The 22046-nt window shown below is 33.2% G+C and overlaps 2 protein-coding genes across 2 annotated transcripts; one reads left to right on the forward strand and one right to left on the reverse strand.

The window, feature by feature from the left end:
• On the reverse strand, window positions 1–6922 carry LOC109003583 (proteasome subunit alpha type-2-B). The gene is made up of 11 exons (XM_018981782.2): window positions 6751–6922; window positions 6580–6656; window positions 5943–6007; window positions 5370–5416; window positions 4505–4580; window positions 3902–3969; window positions 3130–3199; window positions 2725–2810; window positions 2027–2089; window positions 1543–1608; window positions 1–416 (listed from the first exon to the last, which is right to left on the reverse strand). The coding sequence occupies exons 1-11, from the start codon at window positions 6789–6791 to the stop codon at window positions 368–370; spliced, it is 708 nt and encodes a 235-aa protein (XP_018837327.1). The 5' UTR covers window positions 6792–6922; the 3' UTR covers window positions 1–367.
• A 3862-nt stretch (window positions 6923–10784) lies between these two features.
• LOC109003580 (proteasome subunit alpha type-5) lies at window positions 10785–17516 on the forward strand. The gene is made up of 10 exons (XM_018981780.2): window positions 10785–10912; window positions 11200–11244; window positions 11330–11411; window positions 11718–11798; window positions 12555–12668; window positions 12744–12845; window positions 14848–14906; window positions 16327–16429; window positions 16804–16869; window positions 16958–17516. The coding sequence occupies exons 2-10, from the start codon at window positions 11231–11233 to the stop codon at window positions 17048–17050; spliced, it is 714 nt and encodes a 237-aa protein (XP_018837325.1). The 5' UTR covers window positions 10785–10912; window positions 11200–11230; the 3' UTR covers window positions 17051–17516.
• Window positions 17517–22046: the final 4530 nt, after the last annotated feature.

Raw genomic sequence — 22046 nt, forward strand, 5'->3', positions numbered from 1 at the left:
TTAAACCTAATTTTAGAAAAGTCTTGCTTTTCTTCTTATATTGAATGAAATATTGGAGACCAATTGAGCTAGACCCCTTTAGATAGTTTTCATAATTGAAGAGATTAAACAGTCAAAAGCCATTCTTGATGAGAAGTTTTGGGTGACAAGGTATTTGCCAATCTGAGGCCAGCAGTATACTGAGAGGGGACAAAAAGTCCAACGGCTCACCAGCTTTGCTGCTTCAATTCAAACAGGTTGGAAATTTAATCCTATCAATTCGCAACAAGATTCAATCTAACATCAAGTTGATCACCCCTGTTAAATGGAACACAGGTTTGATTCATAAAATCCATTCATAGCCGGCTGGCACTAGCAAGCAGCAAGCTTACTCCACTTCAGCTAAATAATCATCTATCTCGGCCGGGGTTAGTACTCTGCAAAAAGCAAGCACAAGAGAATTAATCCAGTAACATGGTATTTGGAAAAAAAGTTATAATCAGAAAATCATTAAGGACTGAGAATGAATAGAGTCGAGTTAAAGAGGGGCAGCATCATATGTAGGTAGAGAAAACATCAACAAGTACGTTTTTGCGGGGAGAAGGCAATTTAGGACAAAAAGGAAATATGTTGCCATTCTGAAATTAGCAATGACAAAGAAGCAGCATACATTTTCATTCAGGACTTTGCATGTTTATTAACAAATGATTTGAGAATAACCAGTCGTGTCTGTGGATTATATACCAATGTATATAATATGTATGATCTGGAACTCCAATGAAGTTTGTGGTCTTGTCAACGGAACTATTTTAAGTGTTCCCATGGAAATAGGTAACTTTATTTATTTATTTTATTTTATTTTTTTATAAGTACTAATATATTTTATTGATATACAATAGGCACAGCCTAAGTACACATGAAGTATATATGTGATTACACCTAGTTAGGCCTAAACTAGCAACGGTTACAAAGAAATCATGAAAGTTGAGACTTTATTTAATAGCACAACAACCGAAGACATGGATAAGGCTAACATTGAAAGCCCCACCCAAGTATCTGAGAACAAAGTACCAACTCATCCCGAGGGTGCAAATGCAAGGGACAAGGAATTTTCCATGAGTGCACATCGGATAATTCAAGGGAAAGTTCCCTTAGTAAGATGGCCCCTAAAAATTGTTTGCACCTAAGAGAACTCGACCTTAGACCTAGAGGGAGCATACCACCAAGACCAAAGTCTTTACCACTTGAGAAATGATATTTGCAGTCGTGAGTGCGTAAGTGTCACGCAATCCTTTTGAAAAAAGTGAATAAATGCGAGATCCACATGAAAAAAAAAAAAACTAATTTTTTAATAGTAGACCCCACTCTTTTTCAAAAAGATTGTGTGGCGCTTGCGTACTCCACGACTGTATCTAGCAGTGCTCTTACCACTTAAGCCAACCCTAGGGGTTAAAACCAGCAGCTTGTCCTAACTAACTCATACAAACGTAAGCCATGTCACCATGTCAGAGCCTCAGAGTAAAACTATCTACAAGCATCATGAAGAAGGAATACAGCACTTACCTGAATTTTTTGTCAGTGCTGATTATTCCAATCTCAATGTTTTTGCTCGAAATTTGTCCTTCAAAACTGAACCAAAATACAAGCAACTAATTATGACACAAAAACAGTACCCTGAAAACAAACAAGCTTTGACCAATGACCTCCTGAAAACTAATTTGTATATGTCCCGTCTACTTGGGCACTTGCCTATTTCTATATAAATAAAATTTTGTTTACTGATCAAAAACAATATCTGTAATAATTTATCAATAAATCCGAATTTTAAAATTTCTCCTTTTCTCTTACAAGATATATACTTTGATAAGTAAGATTGATAGACATTCACACATTTAATTATACATTTTAAAACTAAAATTCAATGGACCATTCCTCGCGGGAGTAAAACACCTAGCTTTACAATTTTATGTTTTAGATGTCCGGTTTTGACTTTGAACCATCCTCAGCTAATAAATTAATTTCATTTAGAAAAGTCAGCAGTTATTACCCCTCCTTCAGCGTCAAAATAGCCGTATGCACAGCATCATCAAGCTCCATATCATCAGTATACCTAAAAGGCAAGGGATTTATAGTCAACTTAATTGAAATCAAGTCATTCTTAAAAGAATCGGGATAGTGAACAAACAGTGGGGGGGGACAAATGTGACAGTTGAGTGAAACCATCAAACATTAGTTAGTTTACATTTCTCCCACAAACTCAGAATTACTAAAAAAATTATGATATTTAACATTGGTAGAAATTAGGTGGGGTTGGTTGACAGTTGGGGAGAGAGTATGCTGGTTGCAGAGCCAAAAAAAAAAAATGTTGGATTACTCGTAGGCATAGCACGGAGGATGATATAAACCCTACACTTGATCTTAGCCAAAAGGCCACCAAGGATCATATAAATCCTAAAGCCAATTTCGAACGGAGAACTTCAGATGACATATATGAGGTACTAATAAGCCCTCCTTTGTAGGTGCCAGAAATTTGGAGTTAAAATCTCAATTCAGTCCATCATAAAGTAAGATAGAAAGTGGACAGCCTTCATCCAGATTATGCAATTGATCGAAAAATTATAACATCACAAACTGAAGTCAAGTGAAAGAACTACCATTCCTTCGACCTCAGTTCATTGTTAATACTAAGAAAGAGCCACCACCATTTTTAAAATGTAAGTTGCAATAAAATCCTAATTCAATTACCTCTTCTCAAGGAATGTTTTTGCATTTGAGACATTCTTCCCCATTGCCGAAGCTTTCCATGAGAAATATGAACCTGAAGGATCCACCTAGGATAAAAGTTTAAAATAAGTGTCGGATGACGGTAAAATATAAAATAACGACCAATATTTTCATAATCAACTTGTATGCCAAAGTTATAGAAGAAAATACATCATTTTTCTTCATAATTAATTTTTTCTTTCATCATAATTATACCCTGTTTGGTGCAACAAGATGAGTGAATATTTTCACCATTCCAAGGTAGCCAGAACGAAAATGATACTGAATACCGGCACAATCAATTCAAACACGCCCGACCTCATGATAAACAGGGTATCGCATCCAGTCATTGGAAACATTATTATTCATATCAGTGAAATAAATTACCTGATACAATTGCGCTCCATTGTCATCAAACCCAGCAACCAGCAGAGATACCCCAAAAGGCCTTACACCACTGCCAAGAAAAAGAAAGAACCAACCATATTGAACTTAAAAAAATGCAGGAAAAATAATAGATATGCTTCCCTGGTACAGAGGCTAGAACAAATTTAGCTCAAGCTTATTAATTACACTTCCATTTCCCATAACAAATGCAAAGGCAGCTGTTGCCATGACATGAAGAACAAGAAAGTCAGCAATAGGGAAGTCAAATAACCGAACTTTTAATGCTAAACAATGGTAAAAAAAATGCAGGCTTTTCAAGCATTAGATTTCTAGCATTTTTCTAGGGGGAAAAACTCATATTGCCCAGTGCTTGCGTTATTTTCTTACCTCTTAAAAATAGGTAATTAAAACCTATGGTGTAAATGTTATGGCTAAAAATTCAGAAACCACAGGTTCTGGAAAAGAGTTAAGCGTCTACTCTATAATAAAGGAAAAAAACACATCTCCAACTTTGTGCTTATGCAGCGTCACTTCTTCATCCTATGTAGACAGCACAGAGCTCCCTAATTTTGGGATAATGCTTCCCAAATGGATAGCACCTAACCTCGTCTGCTAATGGTTAAATACATTTCATAAAAAATCGCAGTGTTAAGTGGCCTAAGATTGGCCAATTAATTTTCAAGATTCCAAACACTAATGTATCTCTCTTTCAGATCAGTTCCAAAAATGATTGTAAACCATTTCATATCATAATAATGGTAATGTTGACTACCCAGACTGAGTGAACTCCTGCATAACAGCTGCAATTTCCCGTACAAGTTGCGTGACAGGAATTGGTTCCTACAATCATGACATTTGCACACAAGTTACAGTTTTTACAGCATACAAAAGCATGCAATTGAGTTAGTAAGATACACTAACAAGGAATCAAATTCTTCTACTACAAAATGTAAATTCATTTAGCAAAGGGCACGATAAAACAATGACAAAACTAAGTACCAACAAATGCTAGAATTACAACTACAACCATGACAACTACATTTTAAGGAAAATCTTCATGAACATGTCATCATGACCCAAACAAGATAAAAAGTGAATAAGGCCATTGGAATTAAAACAAAAACACTATTTAAGCAGCATATACAAGTAAGGAAGTAGATTTTTTTTTTTTTAAAAAAAAGGGAAAGGAAGCCACTGATGTTTTATGAAATTGCATCATGATGATAACCATTTTTCATGTCATTAACTTATTATTATTTTTTGATAGGTCATGTCATTAACTTATTTTAAACATACAGGAGAGAAAAAATGAGAGAAACGCCATGAAAAACAAAACAAAACAAAAACAAAACAAAACAAAAACAAAAACAAATACCTTATACAATCTATGATATTGTTCAGCCTGCTTCCTACTTTTTCGAACCAAAACTCGAAAATCTGGACCCATACCACTGCAGGAGAAAAATAATTTATTGTGAAATTCAAACACTTTAAAAATAGGCAAGAAAATCCAAATAACATAAGAAAGGCTATACATGTAGGCTGCAAACAAGCACTTCAGTCTCAGGTAGAAGTGCCAAAAAAGTGTAGATACCTTTTTTGGGAGCCAAAATTTTCTAATCATGAAATCTCAGTAATGATAAAAAAAAAACAGCTCAGTTTTCCAGACTTCAACCTTCTTCTAGTTAACTAAATGTGTGTTCCCATTTTCCTTTATTGTATTTAGGTGGCCAACACAGATACTTCACCCTTTAGAGGTGTCCATGTCAGAAAATAATGCCAGATCAAGTTGTTGGGTGATCTGTAGGAGCCACAAAGCCAAACCCATGCTAGAATATGAAGTGATTAGGGTTTATATGTCATTTAACCAATCATCTAGCTCTAATCTGTAAATGATTTCGGCACTTTGGTAAGACTGAACACCAGTCTTTTTTTATACATCAAAAAAAGGTATTCAGTCTTACCATTTTAAAGAATGAATACCATTCTTAAGCAAAATAAACTTTCCCCTCGCAAATATAAAACTTGAAACATAAACTTTGTATTTGTTCTTATTGAATAAATAATAAACTAAAGAAAATTCTGTGAAGCTTTTAACTAAGAGGCCATGTTAAAAGAGAAAAAACCGAACGAGTTCCAAATTTACAACTAGCACTAGACATTTGACGCAACAAAACTGCCTTAACAAGAATACAAAAATTTAACCTTCAAAGTTACGAAAAGGGGCACAGAAGACAAACCTGTAAACAACCCCGATATTTGGTGTGAGAGACTGAATCTTTTGAACCTGGAACAAAACAAATCGCATATTATTGACAGCCAATTCCGAACTCCTCTCGCTCCATCAAACAATTAACAAGGGTGACACTAAAAGAAATATTGTACAGTTGACCTACTGAATTCATCCTAATTAGCAACGTGTGCGTCCCATTAAAAATATAAGTATCATTGATCAAACGGTTGGGCCCCACAATTCATGGAGGTGCAAGTAATCAAATGCAGCAATCACATAACATTAAGCCATTAATGAAGCTACTCTTTTTAGAAAGAACGCAAAAAAAAGGTGCATTAAATTTGTTATTATATCAATCAAAGTGTTCCAAGTGTTTTAAATTTGAAAATAATTAAAAAACGAAAATTCATATAAGATTTAAGTTCATACTAAATGGTCTACAAGCTTATCACCATTCCTTTGAAGTGATATAAGCCCATGTCTATAATACCACAACCCATAGCCTAATATGAGAGCAAATACTAAACTGATGAGTGCCAAAACATCCATATGAAAATTATAAATATAAAGAGTTACTCACAGATGATTCATCGACCAAGATAGAAGGAAGTTTCTTCTCAGTCGCAATAACAACACCGTTAGCAGCTGCAATGACCACATATAATCAATAAATATTTTTCCCGATAAGTAAAGCTACCAAATATAATCAATAAATACTTTTAAGAAAATTATTTCTCAGTTCTACAGTCAGCTGTTTAAATTCAACAAAATACCTGGCAAAATTTGCAACTCACCGTACAATCTACGCCCTAATTTGAAATCTTTCTCAAAGTGATAACCAATAACTATTTGTTTAAAATTTCAAAATTTCCACCAATTCCATGCTTGGATATGACCAGAAATACCAAACCTTAGCAAAATGCTTGCTAGATTTTGGCTTTCTTATAAAAATAAAAAATGGCGAACAAATAAATCCACGATCCATCTTCAGACTTGTCAACGCAAACCAATATGCCCAGCACAATGAACTTGAACTTGCACAAATATTTTCAATCTTCAAATAGAAAACGATCAAAAGGGTGCCAATAAAACAACCCGGAATTTATTGTTCTGGCAAGTTTTGAAAATACCTGGCAAGCATATTAACCAAACCCGAAAAGCCAGAATAAAATATAAAACAATGGAAACGACGGTGAAACAAAAAGTAGGCAAATTACCTTTAATTCCAAGAGAGGTTTGGCCAGATCCGACCGCCGTCAAGGCGTGTTCAATCTGCACTAGCTTCCCTGAAGGACTACTCAACAAAAGCATACATATAATAAATAAAAAATAACAACCATTTGAAACAATGAATACGAGATCAAAATGTAAATATATACTTTACTGACCTAAAAGTGGTGAGAGAGAAGGAATACTGACTGTCTCCCATGTTGTCTGAGAGAGAGAGTTTAGCCTGAGAGATCTGTTTCAGAGAGGAGCAAAAGGAGGGAGTGAGGGATTTCTTGGGGGTTTTCCTTTTTGTCCAGTGAGAACAATCGGAAGATTTCTTGGAGGAGAAGATGTTGGAACTTGGGGGTCTATGGTAAGGAACAACCCGGAATTCTTGTGGGCTCAACTATTCGATTCATCGCATCGGGCCGGCCCATAACAAAAAATCATTAATTTTCTTTGTTGACGCAAAATAAAAATACAACTATTCACCCTCTAAATATAAAACAATTGCAATGTCCACCATGAATTAATCATCAAGGTTATAAGCCTTCGCCTCTAATGAATGAGTTATTATTTATTCAAATTGGTATATAAAGTACATTATTTATATTATTTAAATGATAAAAATTAATTTATAAAATTCAAGATTTGAAATTTATTTTTTAAATCATATTATATTATGTAAATATTTTATTATATATGCTCTACACACTGAATTGAAAATAAAATAACTCATGATTTATTCATCTTTGTGACCATAATTATGCAAAATTTCTATTTAGGCCTTGTTTGGGTCCAGAACTCATATCAATTCATTTCATCTTATTATTAGAATTTTCTCAAATTTTCACATTAAATATAATAAATAATTCAATTTTTTCAAATTTTAAAATAATAATATTAAAAATAAAAATTGCTAGGGAGCCCAATTTGAGCTCCCGTTTCTAATTTTCCATCTGACGTGCTTTACATTTTTTTTTTTTTTACTTATTCTTCTCACGTGATTCTCTTCTCTCCTGCCCCATGTATCCCTCCCTCCCATTCTCCATCACCCCCATATCTCTCTCACTCACATCTCCCCTCCCATTCTCCCTTACCTAGATCACAGATCGCGTCTCCGTCTCCATCTCCCCTCTCTCGTGTCTCCGTCTCCATCTCCGGTCACTGCCTAGTTCTTCTCCAAGATAAGACGTCGATTACTCTCTGATTTCTTTTTTTTTTTAATTTTATTTCAGATGCTTTAGTTTTATTTTTTGTTTTCTGGCTTTGGTTGTACCAACTCAAACCGAGTCCAACACGTACTTTGACTACCCGCCCAGACGAACTAGAAGAGCTCCAAACTTGCACAAATAATGAAGAAAACGAATAGTCTCGTGAAACATACTTGTAAATTGAGGATTTACAGTAAATCAATGGTTTAAGTGACAGTGAGGGTTTTGGACGGGTTTGTAAGTTGGCGTTGAAGACAATGAAGAGACAATAATCAATGATATAAGTAGCAGTATAGATAATGATTCCGAATATGAATGAATTATTACAATAATGTGAGTAGTGATGGTGAAATTGTTGTACCAATTTGAGACCCATTGTTGGGTTTTTTTTTTTTTTTTTTTTTAAATCTCAATTTTGAGTTTTGGAATTTTATCTCATCTCAGTTTCGACGTTGTTAAGTTCGTGGATTTGTTTCGGTTAATTTTATCTCATCTGTGAGCGAGAGGTTCTCCAATAGTTTCGGCTTCGTTTCGGTTACTTTTATGAGTTTCGGCGTTGTTGGTAGTCAAAGTACATGAGGCAATGTTTTGAATGACGTACCGAACGTCGTACCTGTCAAGACACTGGAATGAAATATTTCGATACCGGTACCGTTTCGAGATAGCATTTCGAGATAACGTTTCAGGGATAGTCGATATATAAATAAATTATATATATAAATATATACAAATTATATTCTAAAATAATAGTCTATATATAAATACATATATATAAATTATAAATAGTCTAGTCTGAATTGTGGGTTAACAAATAATCTTGTAGTTTAGAAAAAAACAAAAAACAAAACAAAGGCCAAAATATCGGCCGGTACAAGTCGAAATTAATTCCGGTACGGCCGGCATTTGGGTTGGTATGAAACAGGTATGGTACTTATACCAGCCAAACAGCTAGTACAAAAAAATTCGGCCGTACCGGCCGGTACAATACGAAATCCAAAACAGTGACATGAGTAGAGGAAGAAAAAAAAAAAAAGTAAAGTGTGAGAAGGCCAACCTTCACACATCAGATGGGAAATTAGAAACGAGAGCCTAAATCGGACTCCCTAGCATTTTTTATTAAAAATAATATTTAACTTGTCTAAAAGTATCTCAATTCATCTCTAAATTTAAATAGAACTTTAGTAGTTGGCTTTAATATAAAACGTGCTCATTTGAATATGTCTTACAAATTATATATTATTCAATTACACGTTTATTGAAGATATAAAAATAATAATAATAATAAATAACCGTATTATCTTTTCACTTCTTCTGTTCATTTTAAAACAAGACTAACGACTACAATTAATATGAATGCAGGACTATATTTTTCTCGTGGTTTTCTACATGCATTTGGATTTTTTAAAAGATCATTAGAAACGTTTGAATGGTCATATCATCCGGTATGGTGGTGACTAGGCTAGATAGAAAGGTGTCAGTCAAACAAATGGTTCTTCTAAAAAGTAAAAACGGTTGTTTCCCTTTGTTCATTTGCATGTTTAATAAATAATGGGCGAGGTCCCAAAATTGCAACATGTTAAGTCTCATTTGATTATATAAATGAGATGAGATGAGATGAGATGATATGAGATAAAAATTGAAAACTAAATAAAATATCGTTAGAATATAATTTATTCATATTATTTTTATTTTAAAATTTTAAAAAATTAAATTAGTTATTATAAAATTTATATAAAATGAGATGAGATGGTTTCATCTGTATAACCATGGAGCAATGGCTCGACAGTGATAGAGCTAGAGACATTTATATCCTCTACTTCAAAAGAGAGTTGTCTCTTGAATAGTAAATTTTATGTTATTGTAAAAGATAGTTCGATTGATTTAGGGGATGCATAAAATGAGATGAGATGATAATTTTGTGAATAATTGTAAAATAATTTGAGTTAAAAATGTTTTATTAGGTTTTAGTAAATGAGAAATAGAATGTCAAATAAAAAATACTATAGAGGTAAAATATTATTAGAGTGTAATTTTTTAATATATTTTTATTTGGAAATTTGGAAATTTGGAAATGTAGTATTATTTTTTATTTTATTTTAAAGTTTGAAAATTTTGTAATGTTAGTTAATGATTAGATTAAAAATTTGAAAATAAAATATTTGCACTTGAGCGATATTTAGAAAAAAAAAGTATGATAATTTTTTAGATGAGATGAGCTGTATTTCCAAATCAACACTTCTTTCTCCTCTCTTAAGTTTCATTAATAAGAGTCTAGGTCACTTAATACATAGTGTCTGATACACTCAAATACCTATTCCATATCCATAATTACATGATTACAATATAAAGCTGTCTTAGCTAACTTACAAGCAACTTGATTTGCATCCCTTTCGTACAAGGGTAATCTGCCAAAAGTTGCCTCCACGTAGACACAACTTTATCTCCTAAATTTATTTTATTTCGTCTCATTTAATTATTATAATTTTTATAATTTTTTTATATAAAATATAATAAATAATTTAATTTTTTAAATTTTAAAATAAAAATAATTTTAAAAAATAATATTTTAATAATATTTTATTCAATTTTTATCTTATTTTAACTCACTATTAAAATCTCTCATGACCGGCAAAGGTTTAGATTTTCTTTAGGCTTGATCAATTAAAATCTATTAGAGATTAGAGATATTCTAGCAAACATTATCAATATACTCGTTGTAGCATAATTAATTCTATTTATAGAAAATAAATTAAAATAATATTTTTATAAATTATTATCCTTATAATGGAGACAATGCAAACGTAATTTTATGTGATTGGTACATTCAAATTGACTAAATAAATAAGTATATTTATAGAGAATTGTTTAATTATCAGAAGGAAAATCAAATACTGTTTCCTAGAATTTAAAAGTGGGATTGAGCCCAACCCATGATCAGGTCCAAGTCCAACTCTCCAGCGCCCAGAGATGCAATAAAAGGCCCAGATCCATGAGAAAAGAAAAGCCTTCTTCCTCAAGAAACCTCAACCCTTTTCTGCTCTGTTTTCCCTCAAGACTCCCACGCTCGCTCTTCAGTTCTCTCTCTCTCCCGCTCTCCGTTGATCGCACACACTCATCATTCAAGCCGGTAACTCTCTGTCTCTCTCTGAATTCTCTGGTTATAGAACCCTCGCCCTGACACAGAAAAAGCTCGTTTCCAGTGCTCGATATCCGATAGATCCCTTAGTCTTTATCCGCTAGTGTTTTAGATTTATTTTGAGTTTTCCACAATTTTAGCTGCTTCTATCCAATTTTCTGTTTGGTTCCCGAAAAAATCAACGCGTTTGTTCATACGCTCATCTACTGAGTCGAATGTTCGTATGAAACACGGAATCTTGTCTCACATGGTACTGATATAGGATTTATCTTCTGCAGGTTCTAGGGTTTTCGTCGAATTGCATCGAAGATGTTTCTCACTAGGTGAGATACATTTTTAACTCCTATATATCTGGGGTATATTTATTTTGCTTAGTACATATAATATTTTTGTTTTGTTTGTGTGAAGGACTGAGTATGACAGAGGAGTCAACACGTTCTCTCCTGAAGGGCGGTTGTTTCAGGTTGAATATGCCATCGAGGCCATCAAGGTAATCCACTCTTCTTTTGCTTAATTTTCTGTTATTACCTTGGAATATTTTTTTTGTTTTTTCCCTCTAAGAAACATTACTAACGAGAAATGAAGAAGAAAAAAGAATGGTGAACTAAAAAATAAACAAGTAAACAAGACCTTGTTGTCATCCCCACTAATAAATAGCTCCTGAAAAAACTTTGGACGATCCACGCTTTCTGTTCGGCTTATTGTCATTATTTTGTGGTAAAATGACTTAAAGGAAAAAAATGTGGCCAAGCGGTTCTGATTGTAAATGTAATATTGCTGTCGGTTGAATTTTCAGCTGGGTTCAACTGCAATTGGGTTGAAGACAAAAGAAGGCGTCGTTCTTGCAGTTGAGAAACGTATCACTTCGCCACTGCTGGTTAGCCTTTAACCTTTCGTGACCTATTTTTTTAACAGTTAAGAGTTATATTCAGTTTAATTTAATACTACAGAAAAGTACCTTTTCTATTTAATTTTTTCGGATGGAAATATTGCATGCAATTCCATCCATATCGGATGCCATCAATGCCTTGTCAAAACTACTAGTGTTATATGTTTGCGTGCTCATTTCAACATATTGGAAACTAAGACCTACCAAAACCTCACGTCACCTTAACAGGGGGCCAAAGCCAGGAACTAAATTTTAAGGATTATTCCTTATATATATATATATATATATATTTTTTGTTATTGGCATTGGGTGTCCGAGAACAGCATCTTGACTATTCCTTATTGTCTATGTATATTTGTTAAAACATAATGTTATGCTATATGGGTATGATACTCGAAACCTATTTGTTTGTATTAGAATTAAGAGAATACATTATAAATGTTCTATCATATTTGTTTAATTGTTTTATTTAGGTACGTTGAGGAAATTACCAAATTAATATGAAAATCAGGAACTGTGGAGTGAAATTAGGATCAATGGTACTTGCAATCAGATGTAAATAGGATATTGTTTAAAAAAATCTTAGCCTGACCGAACCTATTATTCATTTGAAAACGAAGAGTGGTTCTATCTATGATAGGTTGATTCTCCTCTTGCTGTAGATGTAACCATTCTTCTTGCTATACGAGACAGATGATTTCCACTTGCTTGAGACTTCATTTTGTCTATATTTTTTTATTTCAGGAACCAAGCAGTGTGGAGAAAATCATGGAAATTGATGACCATATAGGATGTGCCATGAGTGGACTGATTGCTGATGCTCGAACACTTGTTGAGCATGCACGTGTGGAAACTCAGGTATGGTTTTTGTTACTGATGTGCAAGTGGTAAACAATAGCTATATGCTAAATATATTTAGTTGATCTTTTTCAGAACCATAGGTTCTCCTATGGTGAGCCAATGACTGTGGAGTCTACAACCCAAGCTCTTTGTGATTTGGCCCTACGATTTGGCGAAGGTGACGAAGAATCCATGGTAATGGTCACTTCACCTTGCAGTAGTGATGATAATATTTCACTCACTTGCTTATGATTTCATGGTGAAATGTATAAAGCCAAAGAAAAAACACCAGTGAATAGGTTAAGTTGCAACTGATAACTTACACACTGTATCTTTGTATATAGCTCCTTTCTTGTTCTCTTTTTTTGTTTGATTTCAGCTCAAGATATGCATGGTTTCATATTTCATGCGGTATGCCGACATGTATATACCACAGAAAGAACATTCACCTGTAAAAAAAAGCAAACACACCAGATCCAACACAATGAGTTCTGATTGGTTTCCTATAATTTGTACTCTTTCCACCCCCCCTTTTCTCTTTAAGTTGTTTCCTTCTTCTCCCTCTTACTTTAATGTGGATATGACAACTTTTAGTTGTTTTTGGAGTTCAATTTTATTTTTGGGTACACTGTCTTTACATTAGTTGCCACCTTTTCTAATTATCTAATGTGGCATGTTGGATTGTTTTTCAGTACTAAAGACTTTTAACCATTTATTCACTGGGAACTGTTGGATGATTGTAAATCCAGAGAAATCTGATGCTAGAATCTCTGGTTGTGGTGGGTCTTTTCTTGTTTTCTTTTTTAAGTTTTAGTTTTATTACAATATGCACAAAACCCATGACATCATTTTGGAGGATGCCTTTTTTCTCGAGGGGATTTCAATTATGGAAGGTGGTGCGTATTCACACTAAAAAACTCCTTTTGATGAGTAATTATGGCTCAACATCAATAAAAGAAGTCATAAAATGAACATGTTAACAAACAAACAGATGTACTATTGGAGTTGAATCCAACATCTTAGGTTTAAGTGGTGGTCTGAGAAGTTGGCTGTAGAACTTATTCCCTCTAGGAAGCATGGGTCCTTGATTACTGCATTGTGAGGTGACGAGAGAGTTGTGGAATGGAATATTTCGTAGGGTAGATGTCGCATGGGTTATGCCGGCAAAGGTGGTGGACTTGCTTGCTTGTTGGAAGGGTCTAAAAGGTTGTACACAAGTAGCTGCAGCTTTTAAGATGATCCCGCTGTGCATTATGTGGTGTATTTGGTTGGAAAGGAATGCACGCTGCTTTGAAGATAGGGAGTGATCGATGGAGGAGCTTCAGAATTTTTTTCTACACACTTTACTATTATGGTTTTCAGCCATTGTTCTTAATGGAAACAGTGTACATGAGTTCCTAGCTCTAATATAGTTTTTGAAGAATGTATTTAGGTGTTTTCTATTGTATACTCCCTGTGTACATAGGCCTTGCCTATCTTCATTCATATTAATGATAATTTACTTTTTACTGATCAAAAAAAAAATTGAAAAGTAATATCAGATGCCGAACCCCATGTTTTGCATCAGATCCTCTGCAAGTGTTCTAATTTTTTCTGAACTATTGCTTCAAATATATAATCTATTTTGTTGGCTCTTCCAATTTTTGAACAAACCTGGGTTTGCTTCTACAACTTACTATATCCTGATATCCAGGTTGTTAATATGGGAAATTTGGCTTTTTTTATAAAATATGACCTGCATGGTGGTGCAGGCCTCTGTTTGGGATATGCCAATGGTCTTTGGACTGAATGGCATCTCCTTCTCCATAAATGATAGGTGAAGTATTAGGTCATGGATTCAATTCTGTGTCAATGTGAATTTTATTTATGCAGCAGAAAAAGTCCCTGTTAGGTAATTCTTGTGAATTTTACGTGTTCTTGAAGAAATTCACATTTTATGCTCACATTTTTACAATTATTCTTACTGGCACTCGCCTTCTAGGACCTTTCAAGCGGGACTCTGTTGTTCCAGATACCTCTTTCGTTCTTTTTTTTTTTTTATCAAGACACAACATTGCAGTATCTATAGAGTCCTGTTCACTTCGCAATTACATTGTTTTTACTTGTTTTTAAATCAGATCCTCTTTAATAATTTGATATTAGATCCTATATGTTTCATCCTTAAATGTTCTCTTATGTATGATATTCTCTTGTGCAGTCTCGACCTTTTGGAGTTTCTCTTCTCATTGCTGGCCATGATGAGAATGGGCCCAGCTTGTAAGTACTAGTATGATTGGTGTACGTACTAGATTTACTGTGTATAGATATGGTCCTACAAAAGGGTTAAAATGGAATTTTGGTTAAGTTGTGCCTGCCTGTTTAATTGAAGTATTTGCAGACCCTTACCAGTTCATAATATGGAACTATAAATTTCCCCTAAATATTATAATTTTTTTTGGTTTTTTTTTTTTTTTTTTGGGGCACTAAACTTACCTCTCTGTGGTTTGGCATAACTTAGGAAACGAGTTAGTATAGGCCTCTGGGACTTCACATTTATGGAATGCATTCTAGGTTAAGACTTTATTTTTGGTAATTAATAAAGAAAGAACTTCATTAAAACCTCTAGGGGTTGACTCAAGTGGTAAAGGCCTTGGTCTTGGTGATATGCTCCCTCCAGGTCTAAGGTCCGAATCCTCTTGGGTGCAAACAATTCCCCTTGAATTACCTGAGGTGCACTTCCGGTAAACTCATTGCCGAGGCCTGTGTTCCCCCGGCATTAGTTAGGATGTTGTTCCCGAACACCTGGTGCCAATAAAAAAATAACTTCATTAATATCCGCAAAAGTAGATCATGAATACCTATATTTTGTTTATTTATTCAGCTCCTCAACTAATGGAAGTTGGGTTATGAGAACTGGCCATAGACAACTACTACACTTCTGAAAAGAAATAAATTTATCAATTGTCATAAACTTTCAAAATGATTTGTAGAATCATACCTGGATGTGCATTGTTCAGGTGGTAGGCTGAGACCAATGCCTGCTCTTATTTTGTAACCTATGGACTTAGACTGCTCAGAATGCTAATCTGCCATATAAATACAGCACAATGTGGCTGTAGTTATTACTTCTCGTGAATCTTTGTATGTGCAATGTTGGAATGTCATACCAGTTAAGTTTGAACAGTAGATGAGTGGTGATGTACTTGTCGAAAAAACAAGAGATGAAAGTGGTGAAGTTCTCTGTATTAATCACGTGTCATGAGATACCTGATTATTGTGGCAATACCCATTCCCATGTGGTCTTAATATCATATTTTAAATATTACTTATAAAAAAAATAATGTCATGTTTTAGAATTGTTCCTCTGATAAAAAAAAATGTTTTAAATATTGTTCTGTTTGTAAACTACTATTGGCAAAACTATACTGCTCGCAGTAGCTTATTGCAAATTTGCATACACATTCACTGTAGTTGACTTAAATGCTGAAAAGAAGGAAAAGAAGGCTGGTTGTAGATTTCCACTTTAGTTTCCCTTTAGTGATGTATGAGACAGTTATTTGCAAGAGTGACTAGATGGGAATATTCCTAGATTACATATTATTTTTCCCGATTTTGAGTAGCTTCTGAAGTCGGTATTGCATATGCTATGCATAACCTGCTGTTTTCTTTCTATTTGACCCTATCTCATTGAATGCAGATACTATACTGATCCATCTGGCACGTTTTGGCAATGCAATGCAAAAGCTATTGGTTCGGGTTCAGAGGGTGCAGACAGCTCTCTGCAAGAGCAATACAACAAGGTATCTTTCCAAGTGTACGCCCGTGCATGTTCTCTGCAATAAAGTATTTCTTCTTGTGCTCATGTGTGCATGCCTTCTGCTAGAGCAATATAATGACTTATCTCTGCTTTTATGTCTCTGTGTGCATGCTTTTTGGTGCAAGTAGTTTTTCCACCTCTTCAATGCCGAATTTCGTGCTTTTGTCAGTTTAGGACCTAGTTCAACTTTTCAGCTACTTCAAAAATATTTTAATTTCATTGTTCAATGGTGTAGGAAGTATTTGAAATGATCCGGTCCAAGTCAAGATAACATGTTCTTTTTACTCGGTTGTCTGCATATAATTAATTTCAACTTGAAGAATTGAAGGGGTGCATCATATTGGTAATTGTTTGCAGGACATCACTCTTCAAGAAGCTGAAACCATTGCTCTTTCCATTTTGAGGCAGGTTATGGAAGAAAAGGTAAAGACTTACCTCAAATTGGAGATTAATGTACAGTTTGTCCATAGCGTGTGTTCAACACATTGATTAACTATGCTGTTGAACCCAGGTGACCCCCAATAATGTTGATATTGCAAAGGTGGCTCCAACATACCATCTGTATACCCCTTCGGAGGTGGAAGCTGTCATTAATCGCCTATGAGTACGATTCCTCGCATGGAAAATTATGCCCGAGTTTAGCCCCCTTCTCCTAGTGTTGCAAGACTGTTTAATGACTTTGTTTGGGGAAAGATTGTATTTGTTTCTGCGATGTGGTACTGTGGTGGTGCCTAGTTGGGGTTCCCATAAAATTTATCCTACTCGATCAAGGTGAAAGCTCATGATGGATTCTGGAAGCATTTCAGAGGAACTGAACAGAAAACTACTGCTTAGCGAATGCTGGCTGGCTGGCTGGCAGGTAAACATGCTTGGTTTTCTGAACTTGCTGAGTTTAGATATGCAGACTTGAGGAACTCCACTCGATATACTAGTCTACTTTGTTTGCTTCTTGATTATGCTTAACATTTGTTTTCAGGCCATCCATTTCAATTAGTAATCTTGGATAATTGCTCTATCTACTACAGTTCCTGAAAGAGTAGGCAGTGAAGGTCTTAGGGCTTGTTTGGACACCCAACTGTTCTCATAATTTTTTATAATTTCCTTTCCAAACATCCACTCAACCATAAAACGCTTTTCACTTTCAAATCTTCAATTTTTTCATCTAATTATTATCCAAATACAAAATCCAATACAACTTTTCTATACTTTCAAACAAAATACAAAATTCAATACAAATTTTCAAAATTATATTAAAATTTTTAACTGCATCATATTTTTATTTAATTTTTTCTCTTATTTTTTAAAATTCAATAAAATATCTTAAATAAAAAAATTTATTACTATTCACAAATTATTTTACTTTATATATATATATATATAGATAGAGAGAGAGAGAGAGAGAGAGAGAGAGGGGTTGGGGGTTTGAATTTGGTTCTTCGATCAGGCTTTTATGTCATCTAGTCTAAAGGACTTAGGCACAAATTATTTTATTATTATTTATAAATATTTGAGGTAATATACTCTTTTTTAACTTAAATGCCTACAATGTGTTGTCTCAATTTTTAATATTAGGCTCGGTTTGGATTAAGAGGGATTCAAACTATGTGATCTCATCTTATCTTTATCATAATAATTTTTACAAGTTTTTACGTAGAATATAATAAATAATTTAAATTTTTAAAATTTTTAAAATTTTTAAATAATAATAATATTAAAAAATATTATTTTATTTAATTTTTATATAAACTCACTATTTAAATCTAATTTTTCTCGAACTTTAATAGATGTTAATGCATAAAATTACTCAACTTTAAAATACTGTAGTTGCTGCCTTTTTCTCCCTCTTCCATCCAAGACAACCGTGGATTATGCATTTCAGGGTGAAATTATTAGACGAAGAACTACTACTAAGAAAACGACGTGGTGACAGCCTGAATTTACGGACACATGTTTATGGATGGTATGTGAGAAACTAATGGATAGATGAATGTAATTTTCATGCACTCGGAAAAAGTAGTCAGGTGGTCCAAATAGGGCTGAGCACCGACTGTTTCGGAGTCGGAGGGCCTAACCTCCGACTCCGACTTTATCGGAGGTCAAATCTGACCTCTGACTCCGACTCCGCAATGTATATAATCCGCTCCGACTCCGACTCCGACTTGTCGGAGCGGAGTCGGAAATCCTATCAATCATGCCATGTGCATAAACTTTTGTTTTTAACTTTTCTTTTCCAACATTTTCTTGGCAACCAAACGGAGTCCTTACTCAGACCCATTAACCAAAAACAAGGCCCAACACACAAATCCCATCATCTGTTTCTTTGACCCACATTTTTCCCATCAACCAAACACAGTGCACATCAATCAACGATAATTATTATAATACAAAAACTTCCACAGTAAAAACCGAAGAAGCAACAAACATATGTTCCCCAATTCAGACGAAGAAAAATAAAAAATAAAAAGATCACATATTTACGAAGTTGGGAGAAACCCTACTGACCTTTCAAGTAATTGATCATGCAAGCATGGAAGCCATCTGCGTGAGAGGAGGGCTGCGAGAGAGAGGGGCTCTGCGAGAGGAGCGGCGAGTCGGCGACTGAGGAGATAGGGCTGCGCCTGCGCGAGAGAGAGGGCTGCGAGGGTTTAGTGAGTCTTCGATTCAGTCGGGAATGGGGATTCGGGAACCCGCACCTCGACACCTGACCTAATTAGTTCAAATTTCAGTCCCCAGGTCCCCAACGAGTAACGACTAACGACTAACGACACCGTATTATGTATTGTAAAGTAGTATTAATTGTATTAAGTATAGTTACTAATTAATATGAATCTATTTTATATTATATATATATATATATATATGAAGATTCATAAAAAAAAATATACTAATAGTTATTAATATTAATAGTGATATTAATACTATATATATACTATATATAGTATACTAATAGTGATATTAATACTATATATTATACTAATAGTGATATTAATACTATATATTATTCTAATAGTGATATTAATACTATATATTATACTAATAGTGATATTAATACTATATATAGTTATAGTTATAGTCATTTAGTATAACTATATTAGTATAAGTTATAGTGATGTAGTATAACTTTATAATATATTAGTATAAGTTATAGTGATTTAGTATACTTATAATACTACAAGTTATAACTATAGTCTATATTAGTATTAGAATTAGTTATAGTGATTAGAATAACTATATATTAGTATTTGCTATAATAATTTTAATTTAGTATAACTATATAATAGTATTAGTATAAATATTATACTAACTATATCACTAATAGTGTTAGTATACTAATACTAGTATATCGCTATAGTTAATAGTATCCTATAGTAATATAACTATATTAGTATTATAACTATATTAGTATTACTTATAGTGATTTAAATTTTAGTATAACTATATTAGTATAAGTTATAGTGATTTAGTATAGTTATAATACTATAAGTTATTACTATAGTCTATATTAGTATTAGTATTAGTTATAGTGATTAGCATAATTATATATTAGTATTTGCTATAGTGATTTTAATTTAGTATAACTATATAATTAATAATAGTATTAGTATAAATATTATACTGACTATATCACTGATTGTATTAGTACACTAATGTCTAATACTAGTATATCACTGATTCACTATAGTTAATAGTATCATATAGTAATATAGTATTAGTAATTGATACTACAATAATTTATATAGTAATTTATATATAGGCTTAAAGTGGTTTACTAATTTATATATAGTAATTAATACTATTAAACTATTAGTAATTTATATGAATAATACTTTAGTTATTATACATTAGTATTATATGTTATTATAATTTTATATATTAGTGTTTATACATTAGTATTACAATATTACATGTCGATGTTATTATTCATCTTAGTGTTTATAGTATATTATATATACATTAGTTATTAGTATTATATGCTATTATATTTATACATTAGTAATTTAGTGTTACATGGTAGTAATATTGTAAATTTGTAATAGTATGATATTTACATATAGTCATATACTAAACTATTATTAATCAATTTAGTCTATATATTATAGTATAAATATATTATTTAACTAGTATATTATTGAGTTTAACTAACTATATAAGATATAATTGTATAAAATTTAAATAATTAATATATAGAAAAACACATCTTTTATAAAATATGTATAAAATCGGAAGTGGAGTCGGAGGGCCACGTCGGAGGCGGAGGGTCGGAGTCGGATCGGAGCGGAGTTGGAGTCAGTTCATCAATGGCTCTGACTCTGACTCCGACTCCGACTGTCAAGAGGAAAAAACCTCCGACTCTGACTCCGACAAGTCGAAGCCGGAGCGGAGCCGGTGCAAAGTCGGATTGTCGGATTTTTGCTCAGCCCTAAGTCCAAAGGCGGTCCTGTATTCCCTTTATTGGAAGTTTCTTCATCCTGTAGCCTGACATGATTTTGTTCCATTTTTCTTATCGTGGCAAACTCCAACTGGGTCCGTCCCCCCGGCCCAGGCATAAACTCCCTCATCTCACGTGGACTTGAAAATATTTCCGATGAAAAAAAAAAAGGATTCTGGTGCATTTATGTGTAAAAAGACGAAACCAAATTGCAATTCGCAAGTTGATTATTAGTTCACTTTTTTGCAAATAAATTATGAGTGACTTATCTATTTAGGCTTATGCAATCATTATTCTTATTCTTATCCCATATCCCACAAAAGTTACATTTTAGTGTCTCATCCCTCACACGTCTACATACCCCGAAAAAATATAAAAACAATAACAGGATTTTTGAAAAGAAAAGAAATCGAGTTATTTTAGTTATTAAGTTTTTTTTTTTTTTTTTTCATACCAAGATAATTAGTAATAAACTTTTTGGATTATTCTGGAGGAAACCGTGTGACAACTAATAAACGCATGACATGACCTAACAATTAACACACTCATCATCGGACCCTTTTTCCCGCCTCAAAAAGAGAACACTTGCATAAAGAGTTGCAGACTCGTATCCCAAAACCATTAAATAGTTTAAAAACTATTAAACTGTAATCGGGTTGGAGTTCTAGACGATCCGATCCTTGTTCCTCCTGTCCACTCCACCGGCTACCTTTAACAAATAGAAAATTTTTAAATATTAATATAAAAAAAAATTATACTTATTATTCTCAATCATATATTATACATAATTTTTTAATTTATTTTATTAAATAAAAAATTTAATTAATTTTAAAAAATAAAATTTAAAAATAATTTAAAAATAAAAAATAAAAATAATGTATAATTTATAAAGATAAAAAATTTTATTCATCTTCACATACTAAATATCATATTTATTTATTTATTTTTTATTAAATATGTAATATATAAATAATGAGGAGGAAAATTTAATTAATTTAAAAAAAAATATATGAAATGTGTTGTGTGGATTGATAAGCAGCTCTACAAAGATATTATTAGCAAATCTCACGCGGGACCCACACACTATCTCGCGTGTCATAGGCTCATAGCTACCAAACCTCAATCTGCATCGCGATATCTCCTCTCTCTCTCTCTCTCTCTCTATCTCGTT

The sequence above is a fragment of the Juglans regia genome, chromosome 3, assembly GCF_001411555.2.
Source record: "Juglans regia cultivar Chandler chromosome 3, Walnut 2.0, whole genome shotgun sequence".
Classification (NCBI taxonomy): domain Eukaryota; kingdom Viridiplantae; phylum Streptophyta; class Magnoliopsida; order Fagales; family Juglandaceae; genus Juglans; species Juglans regia.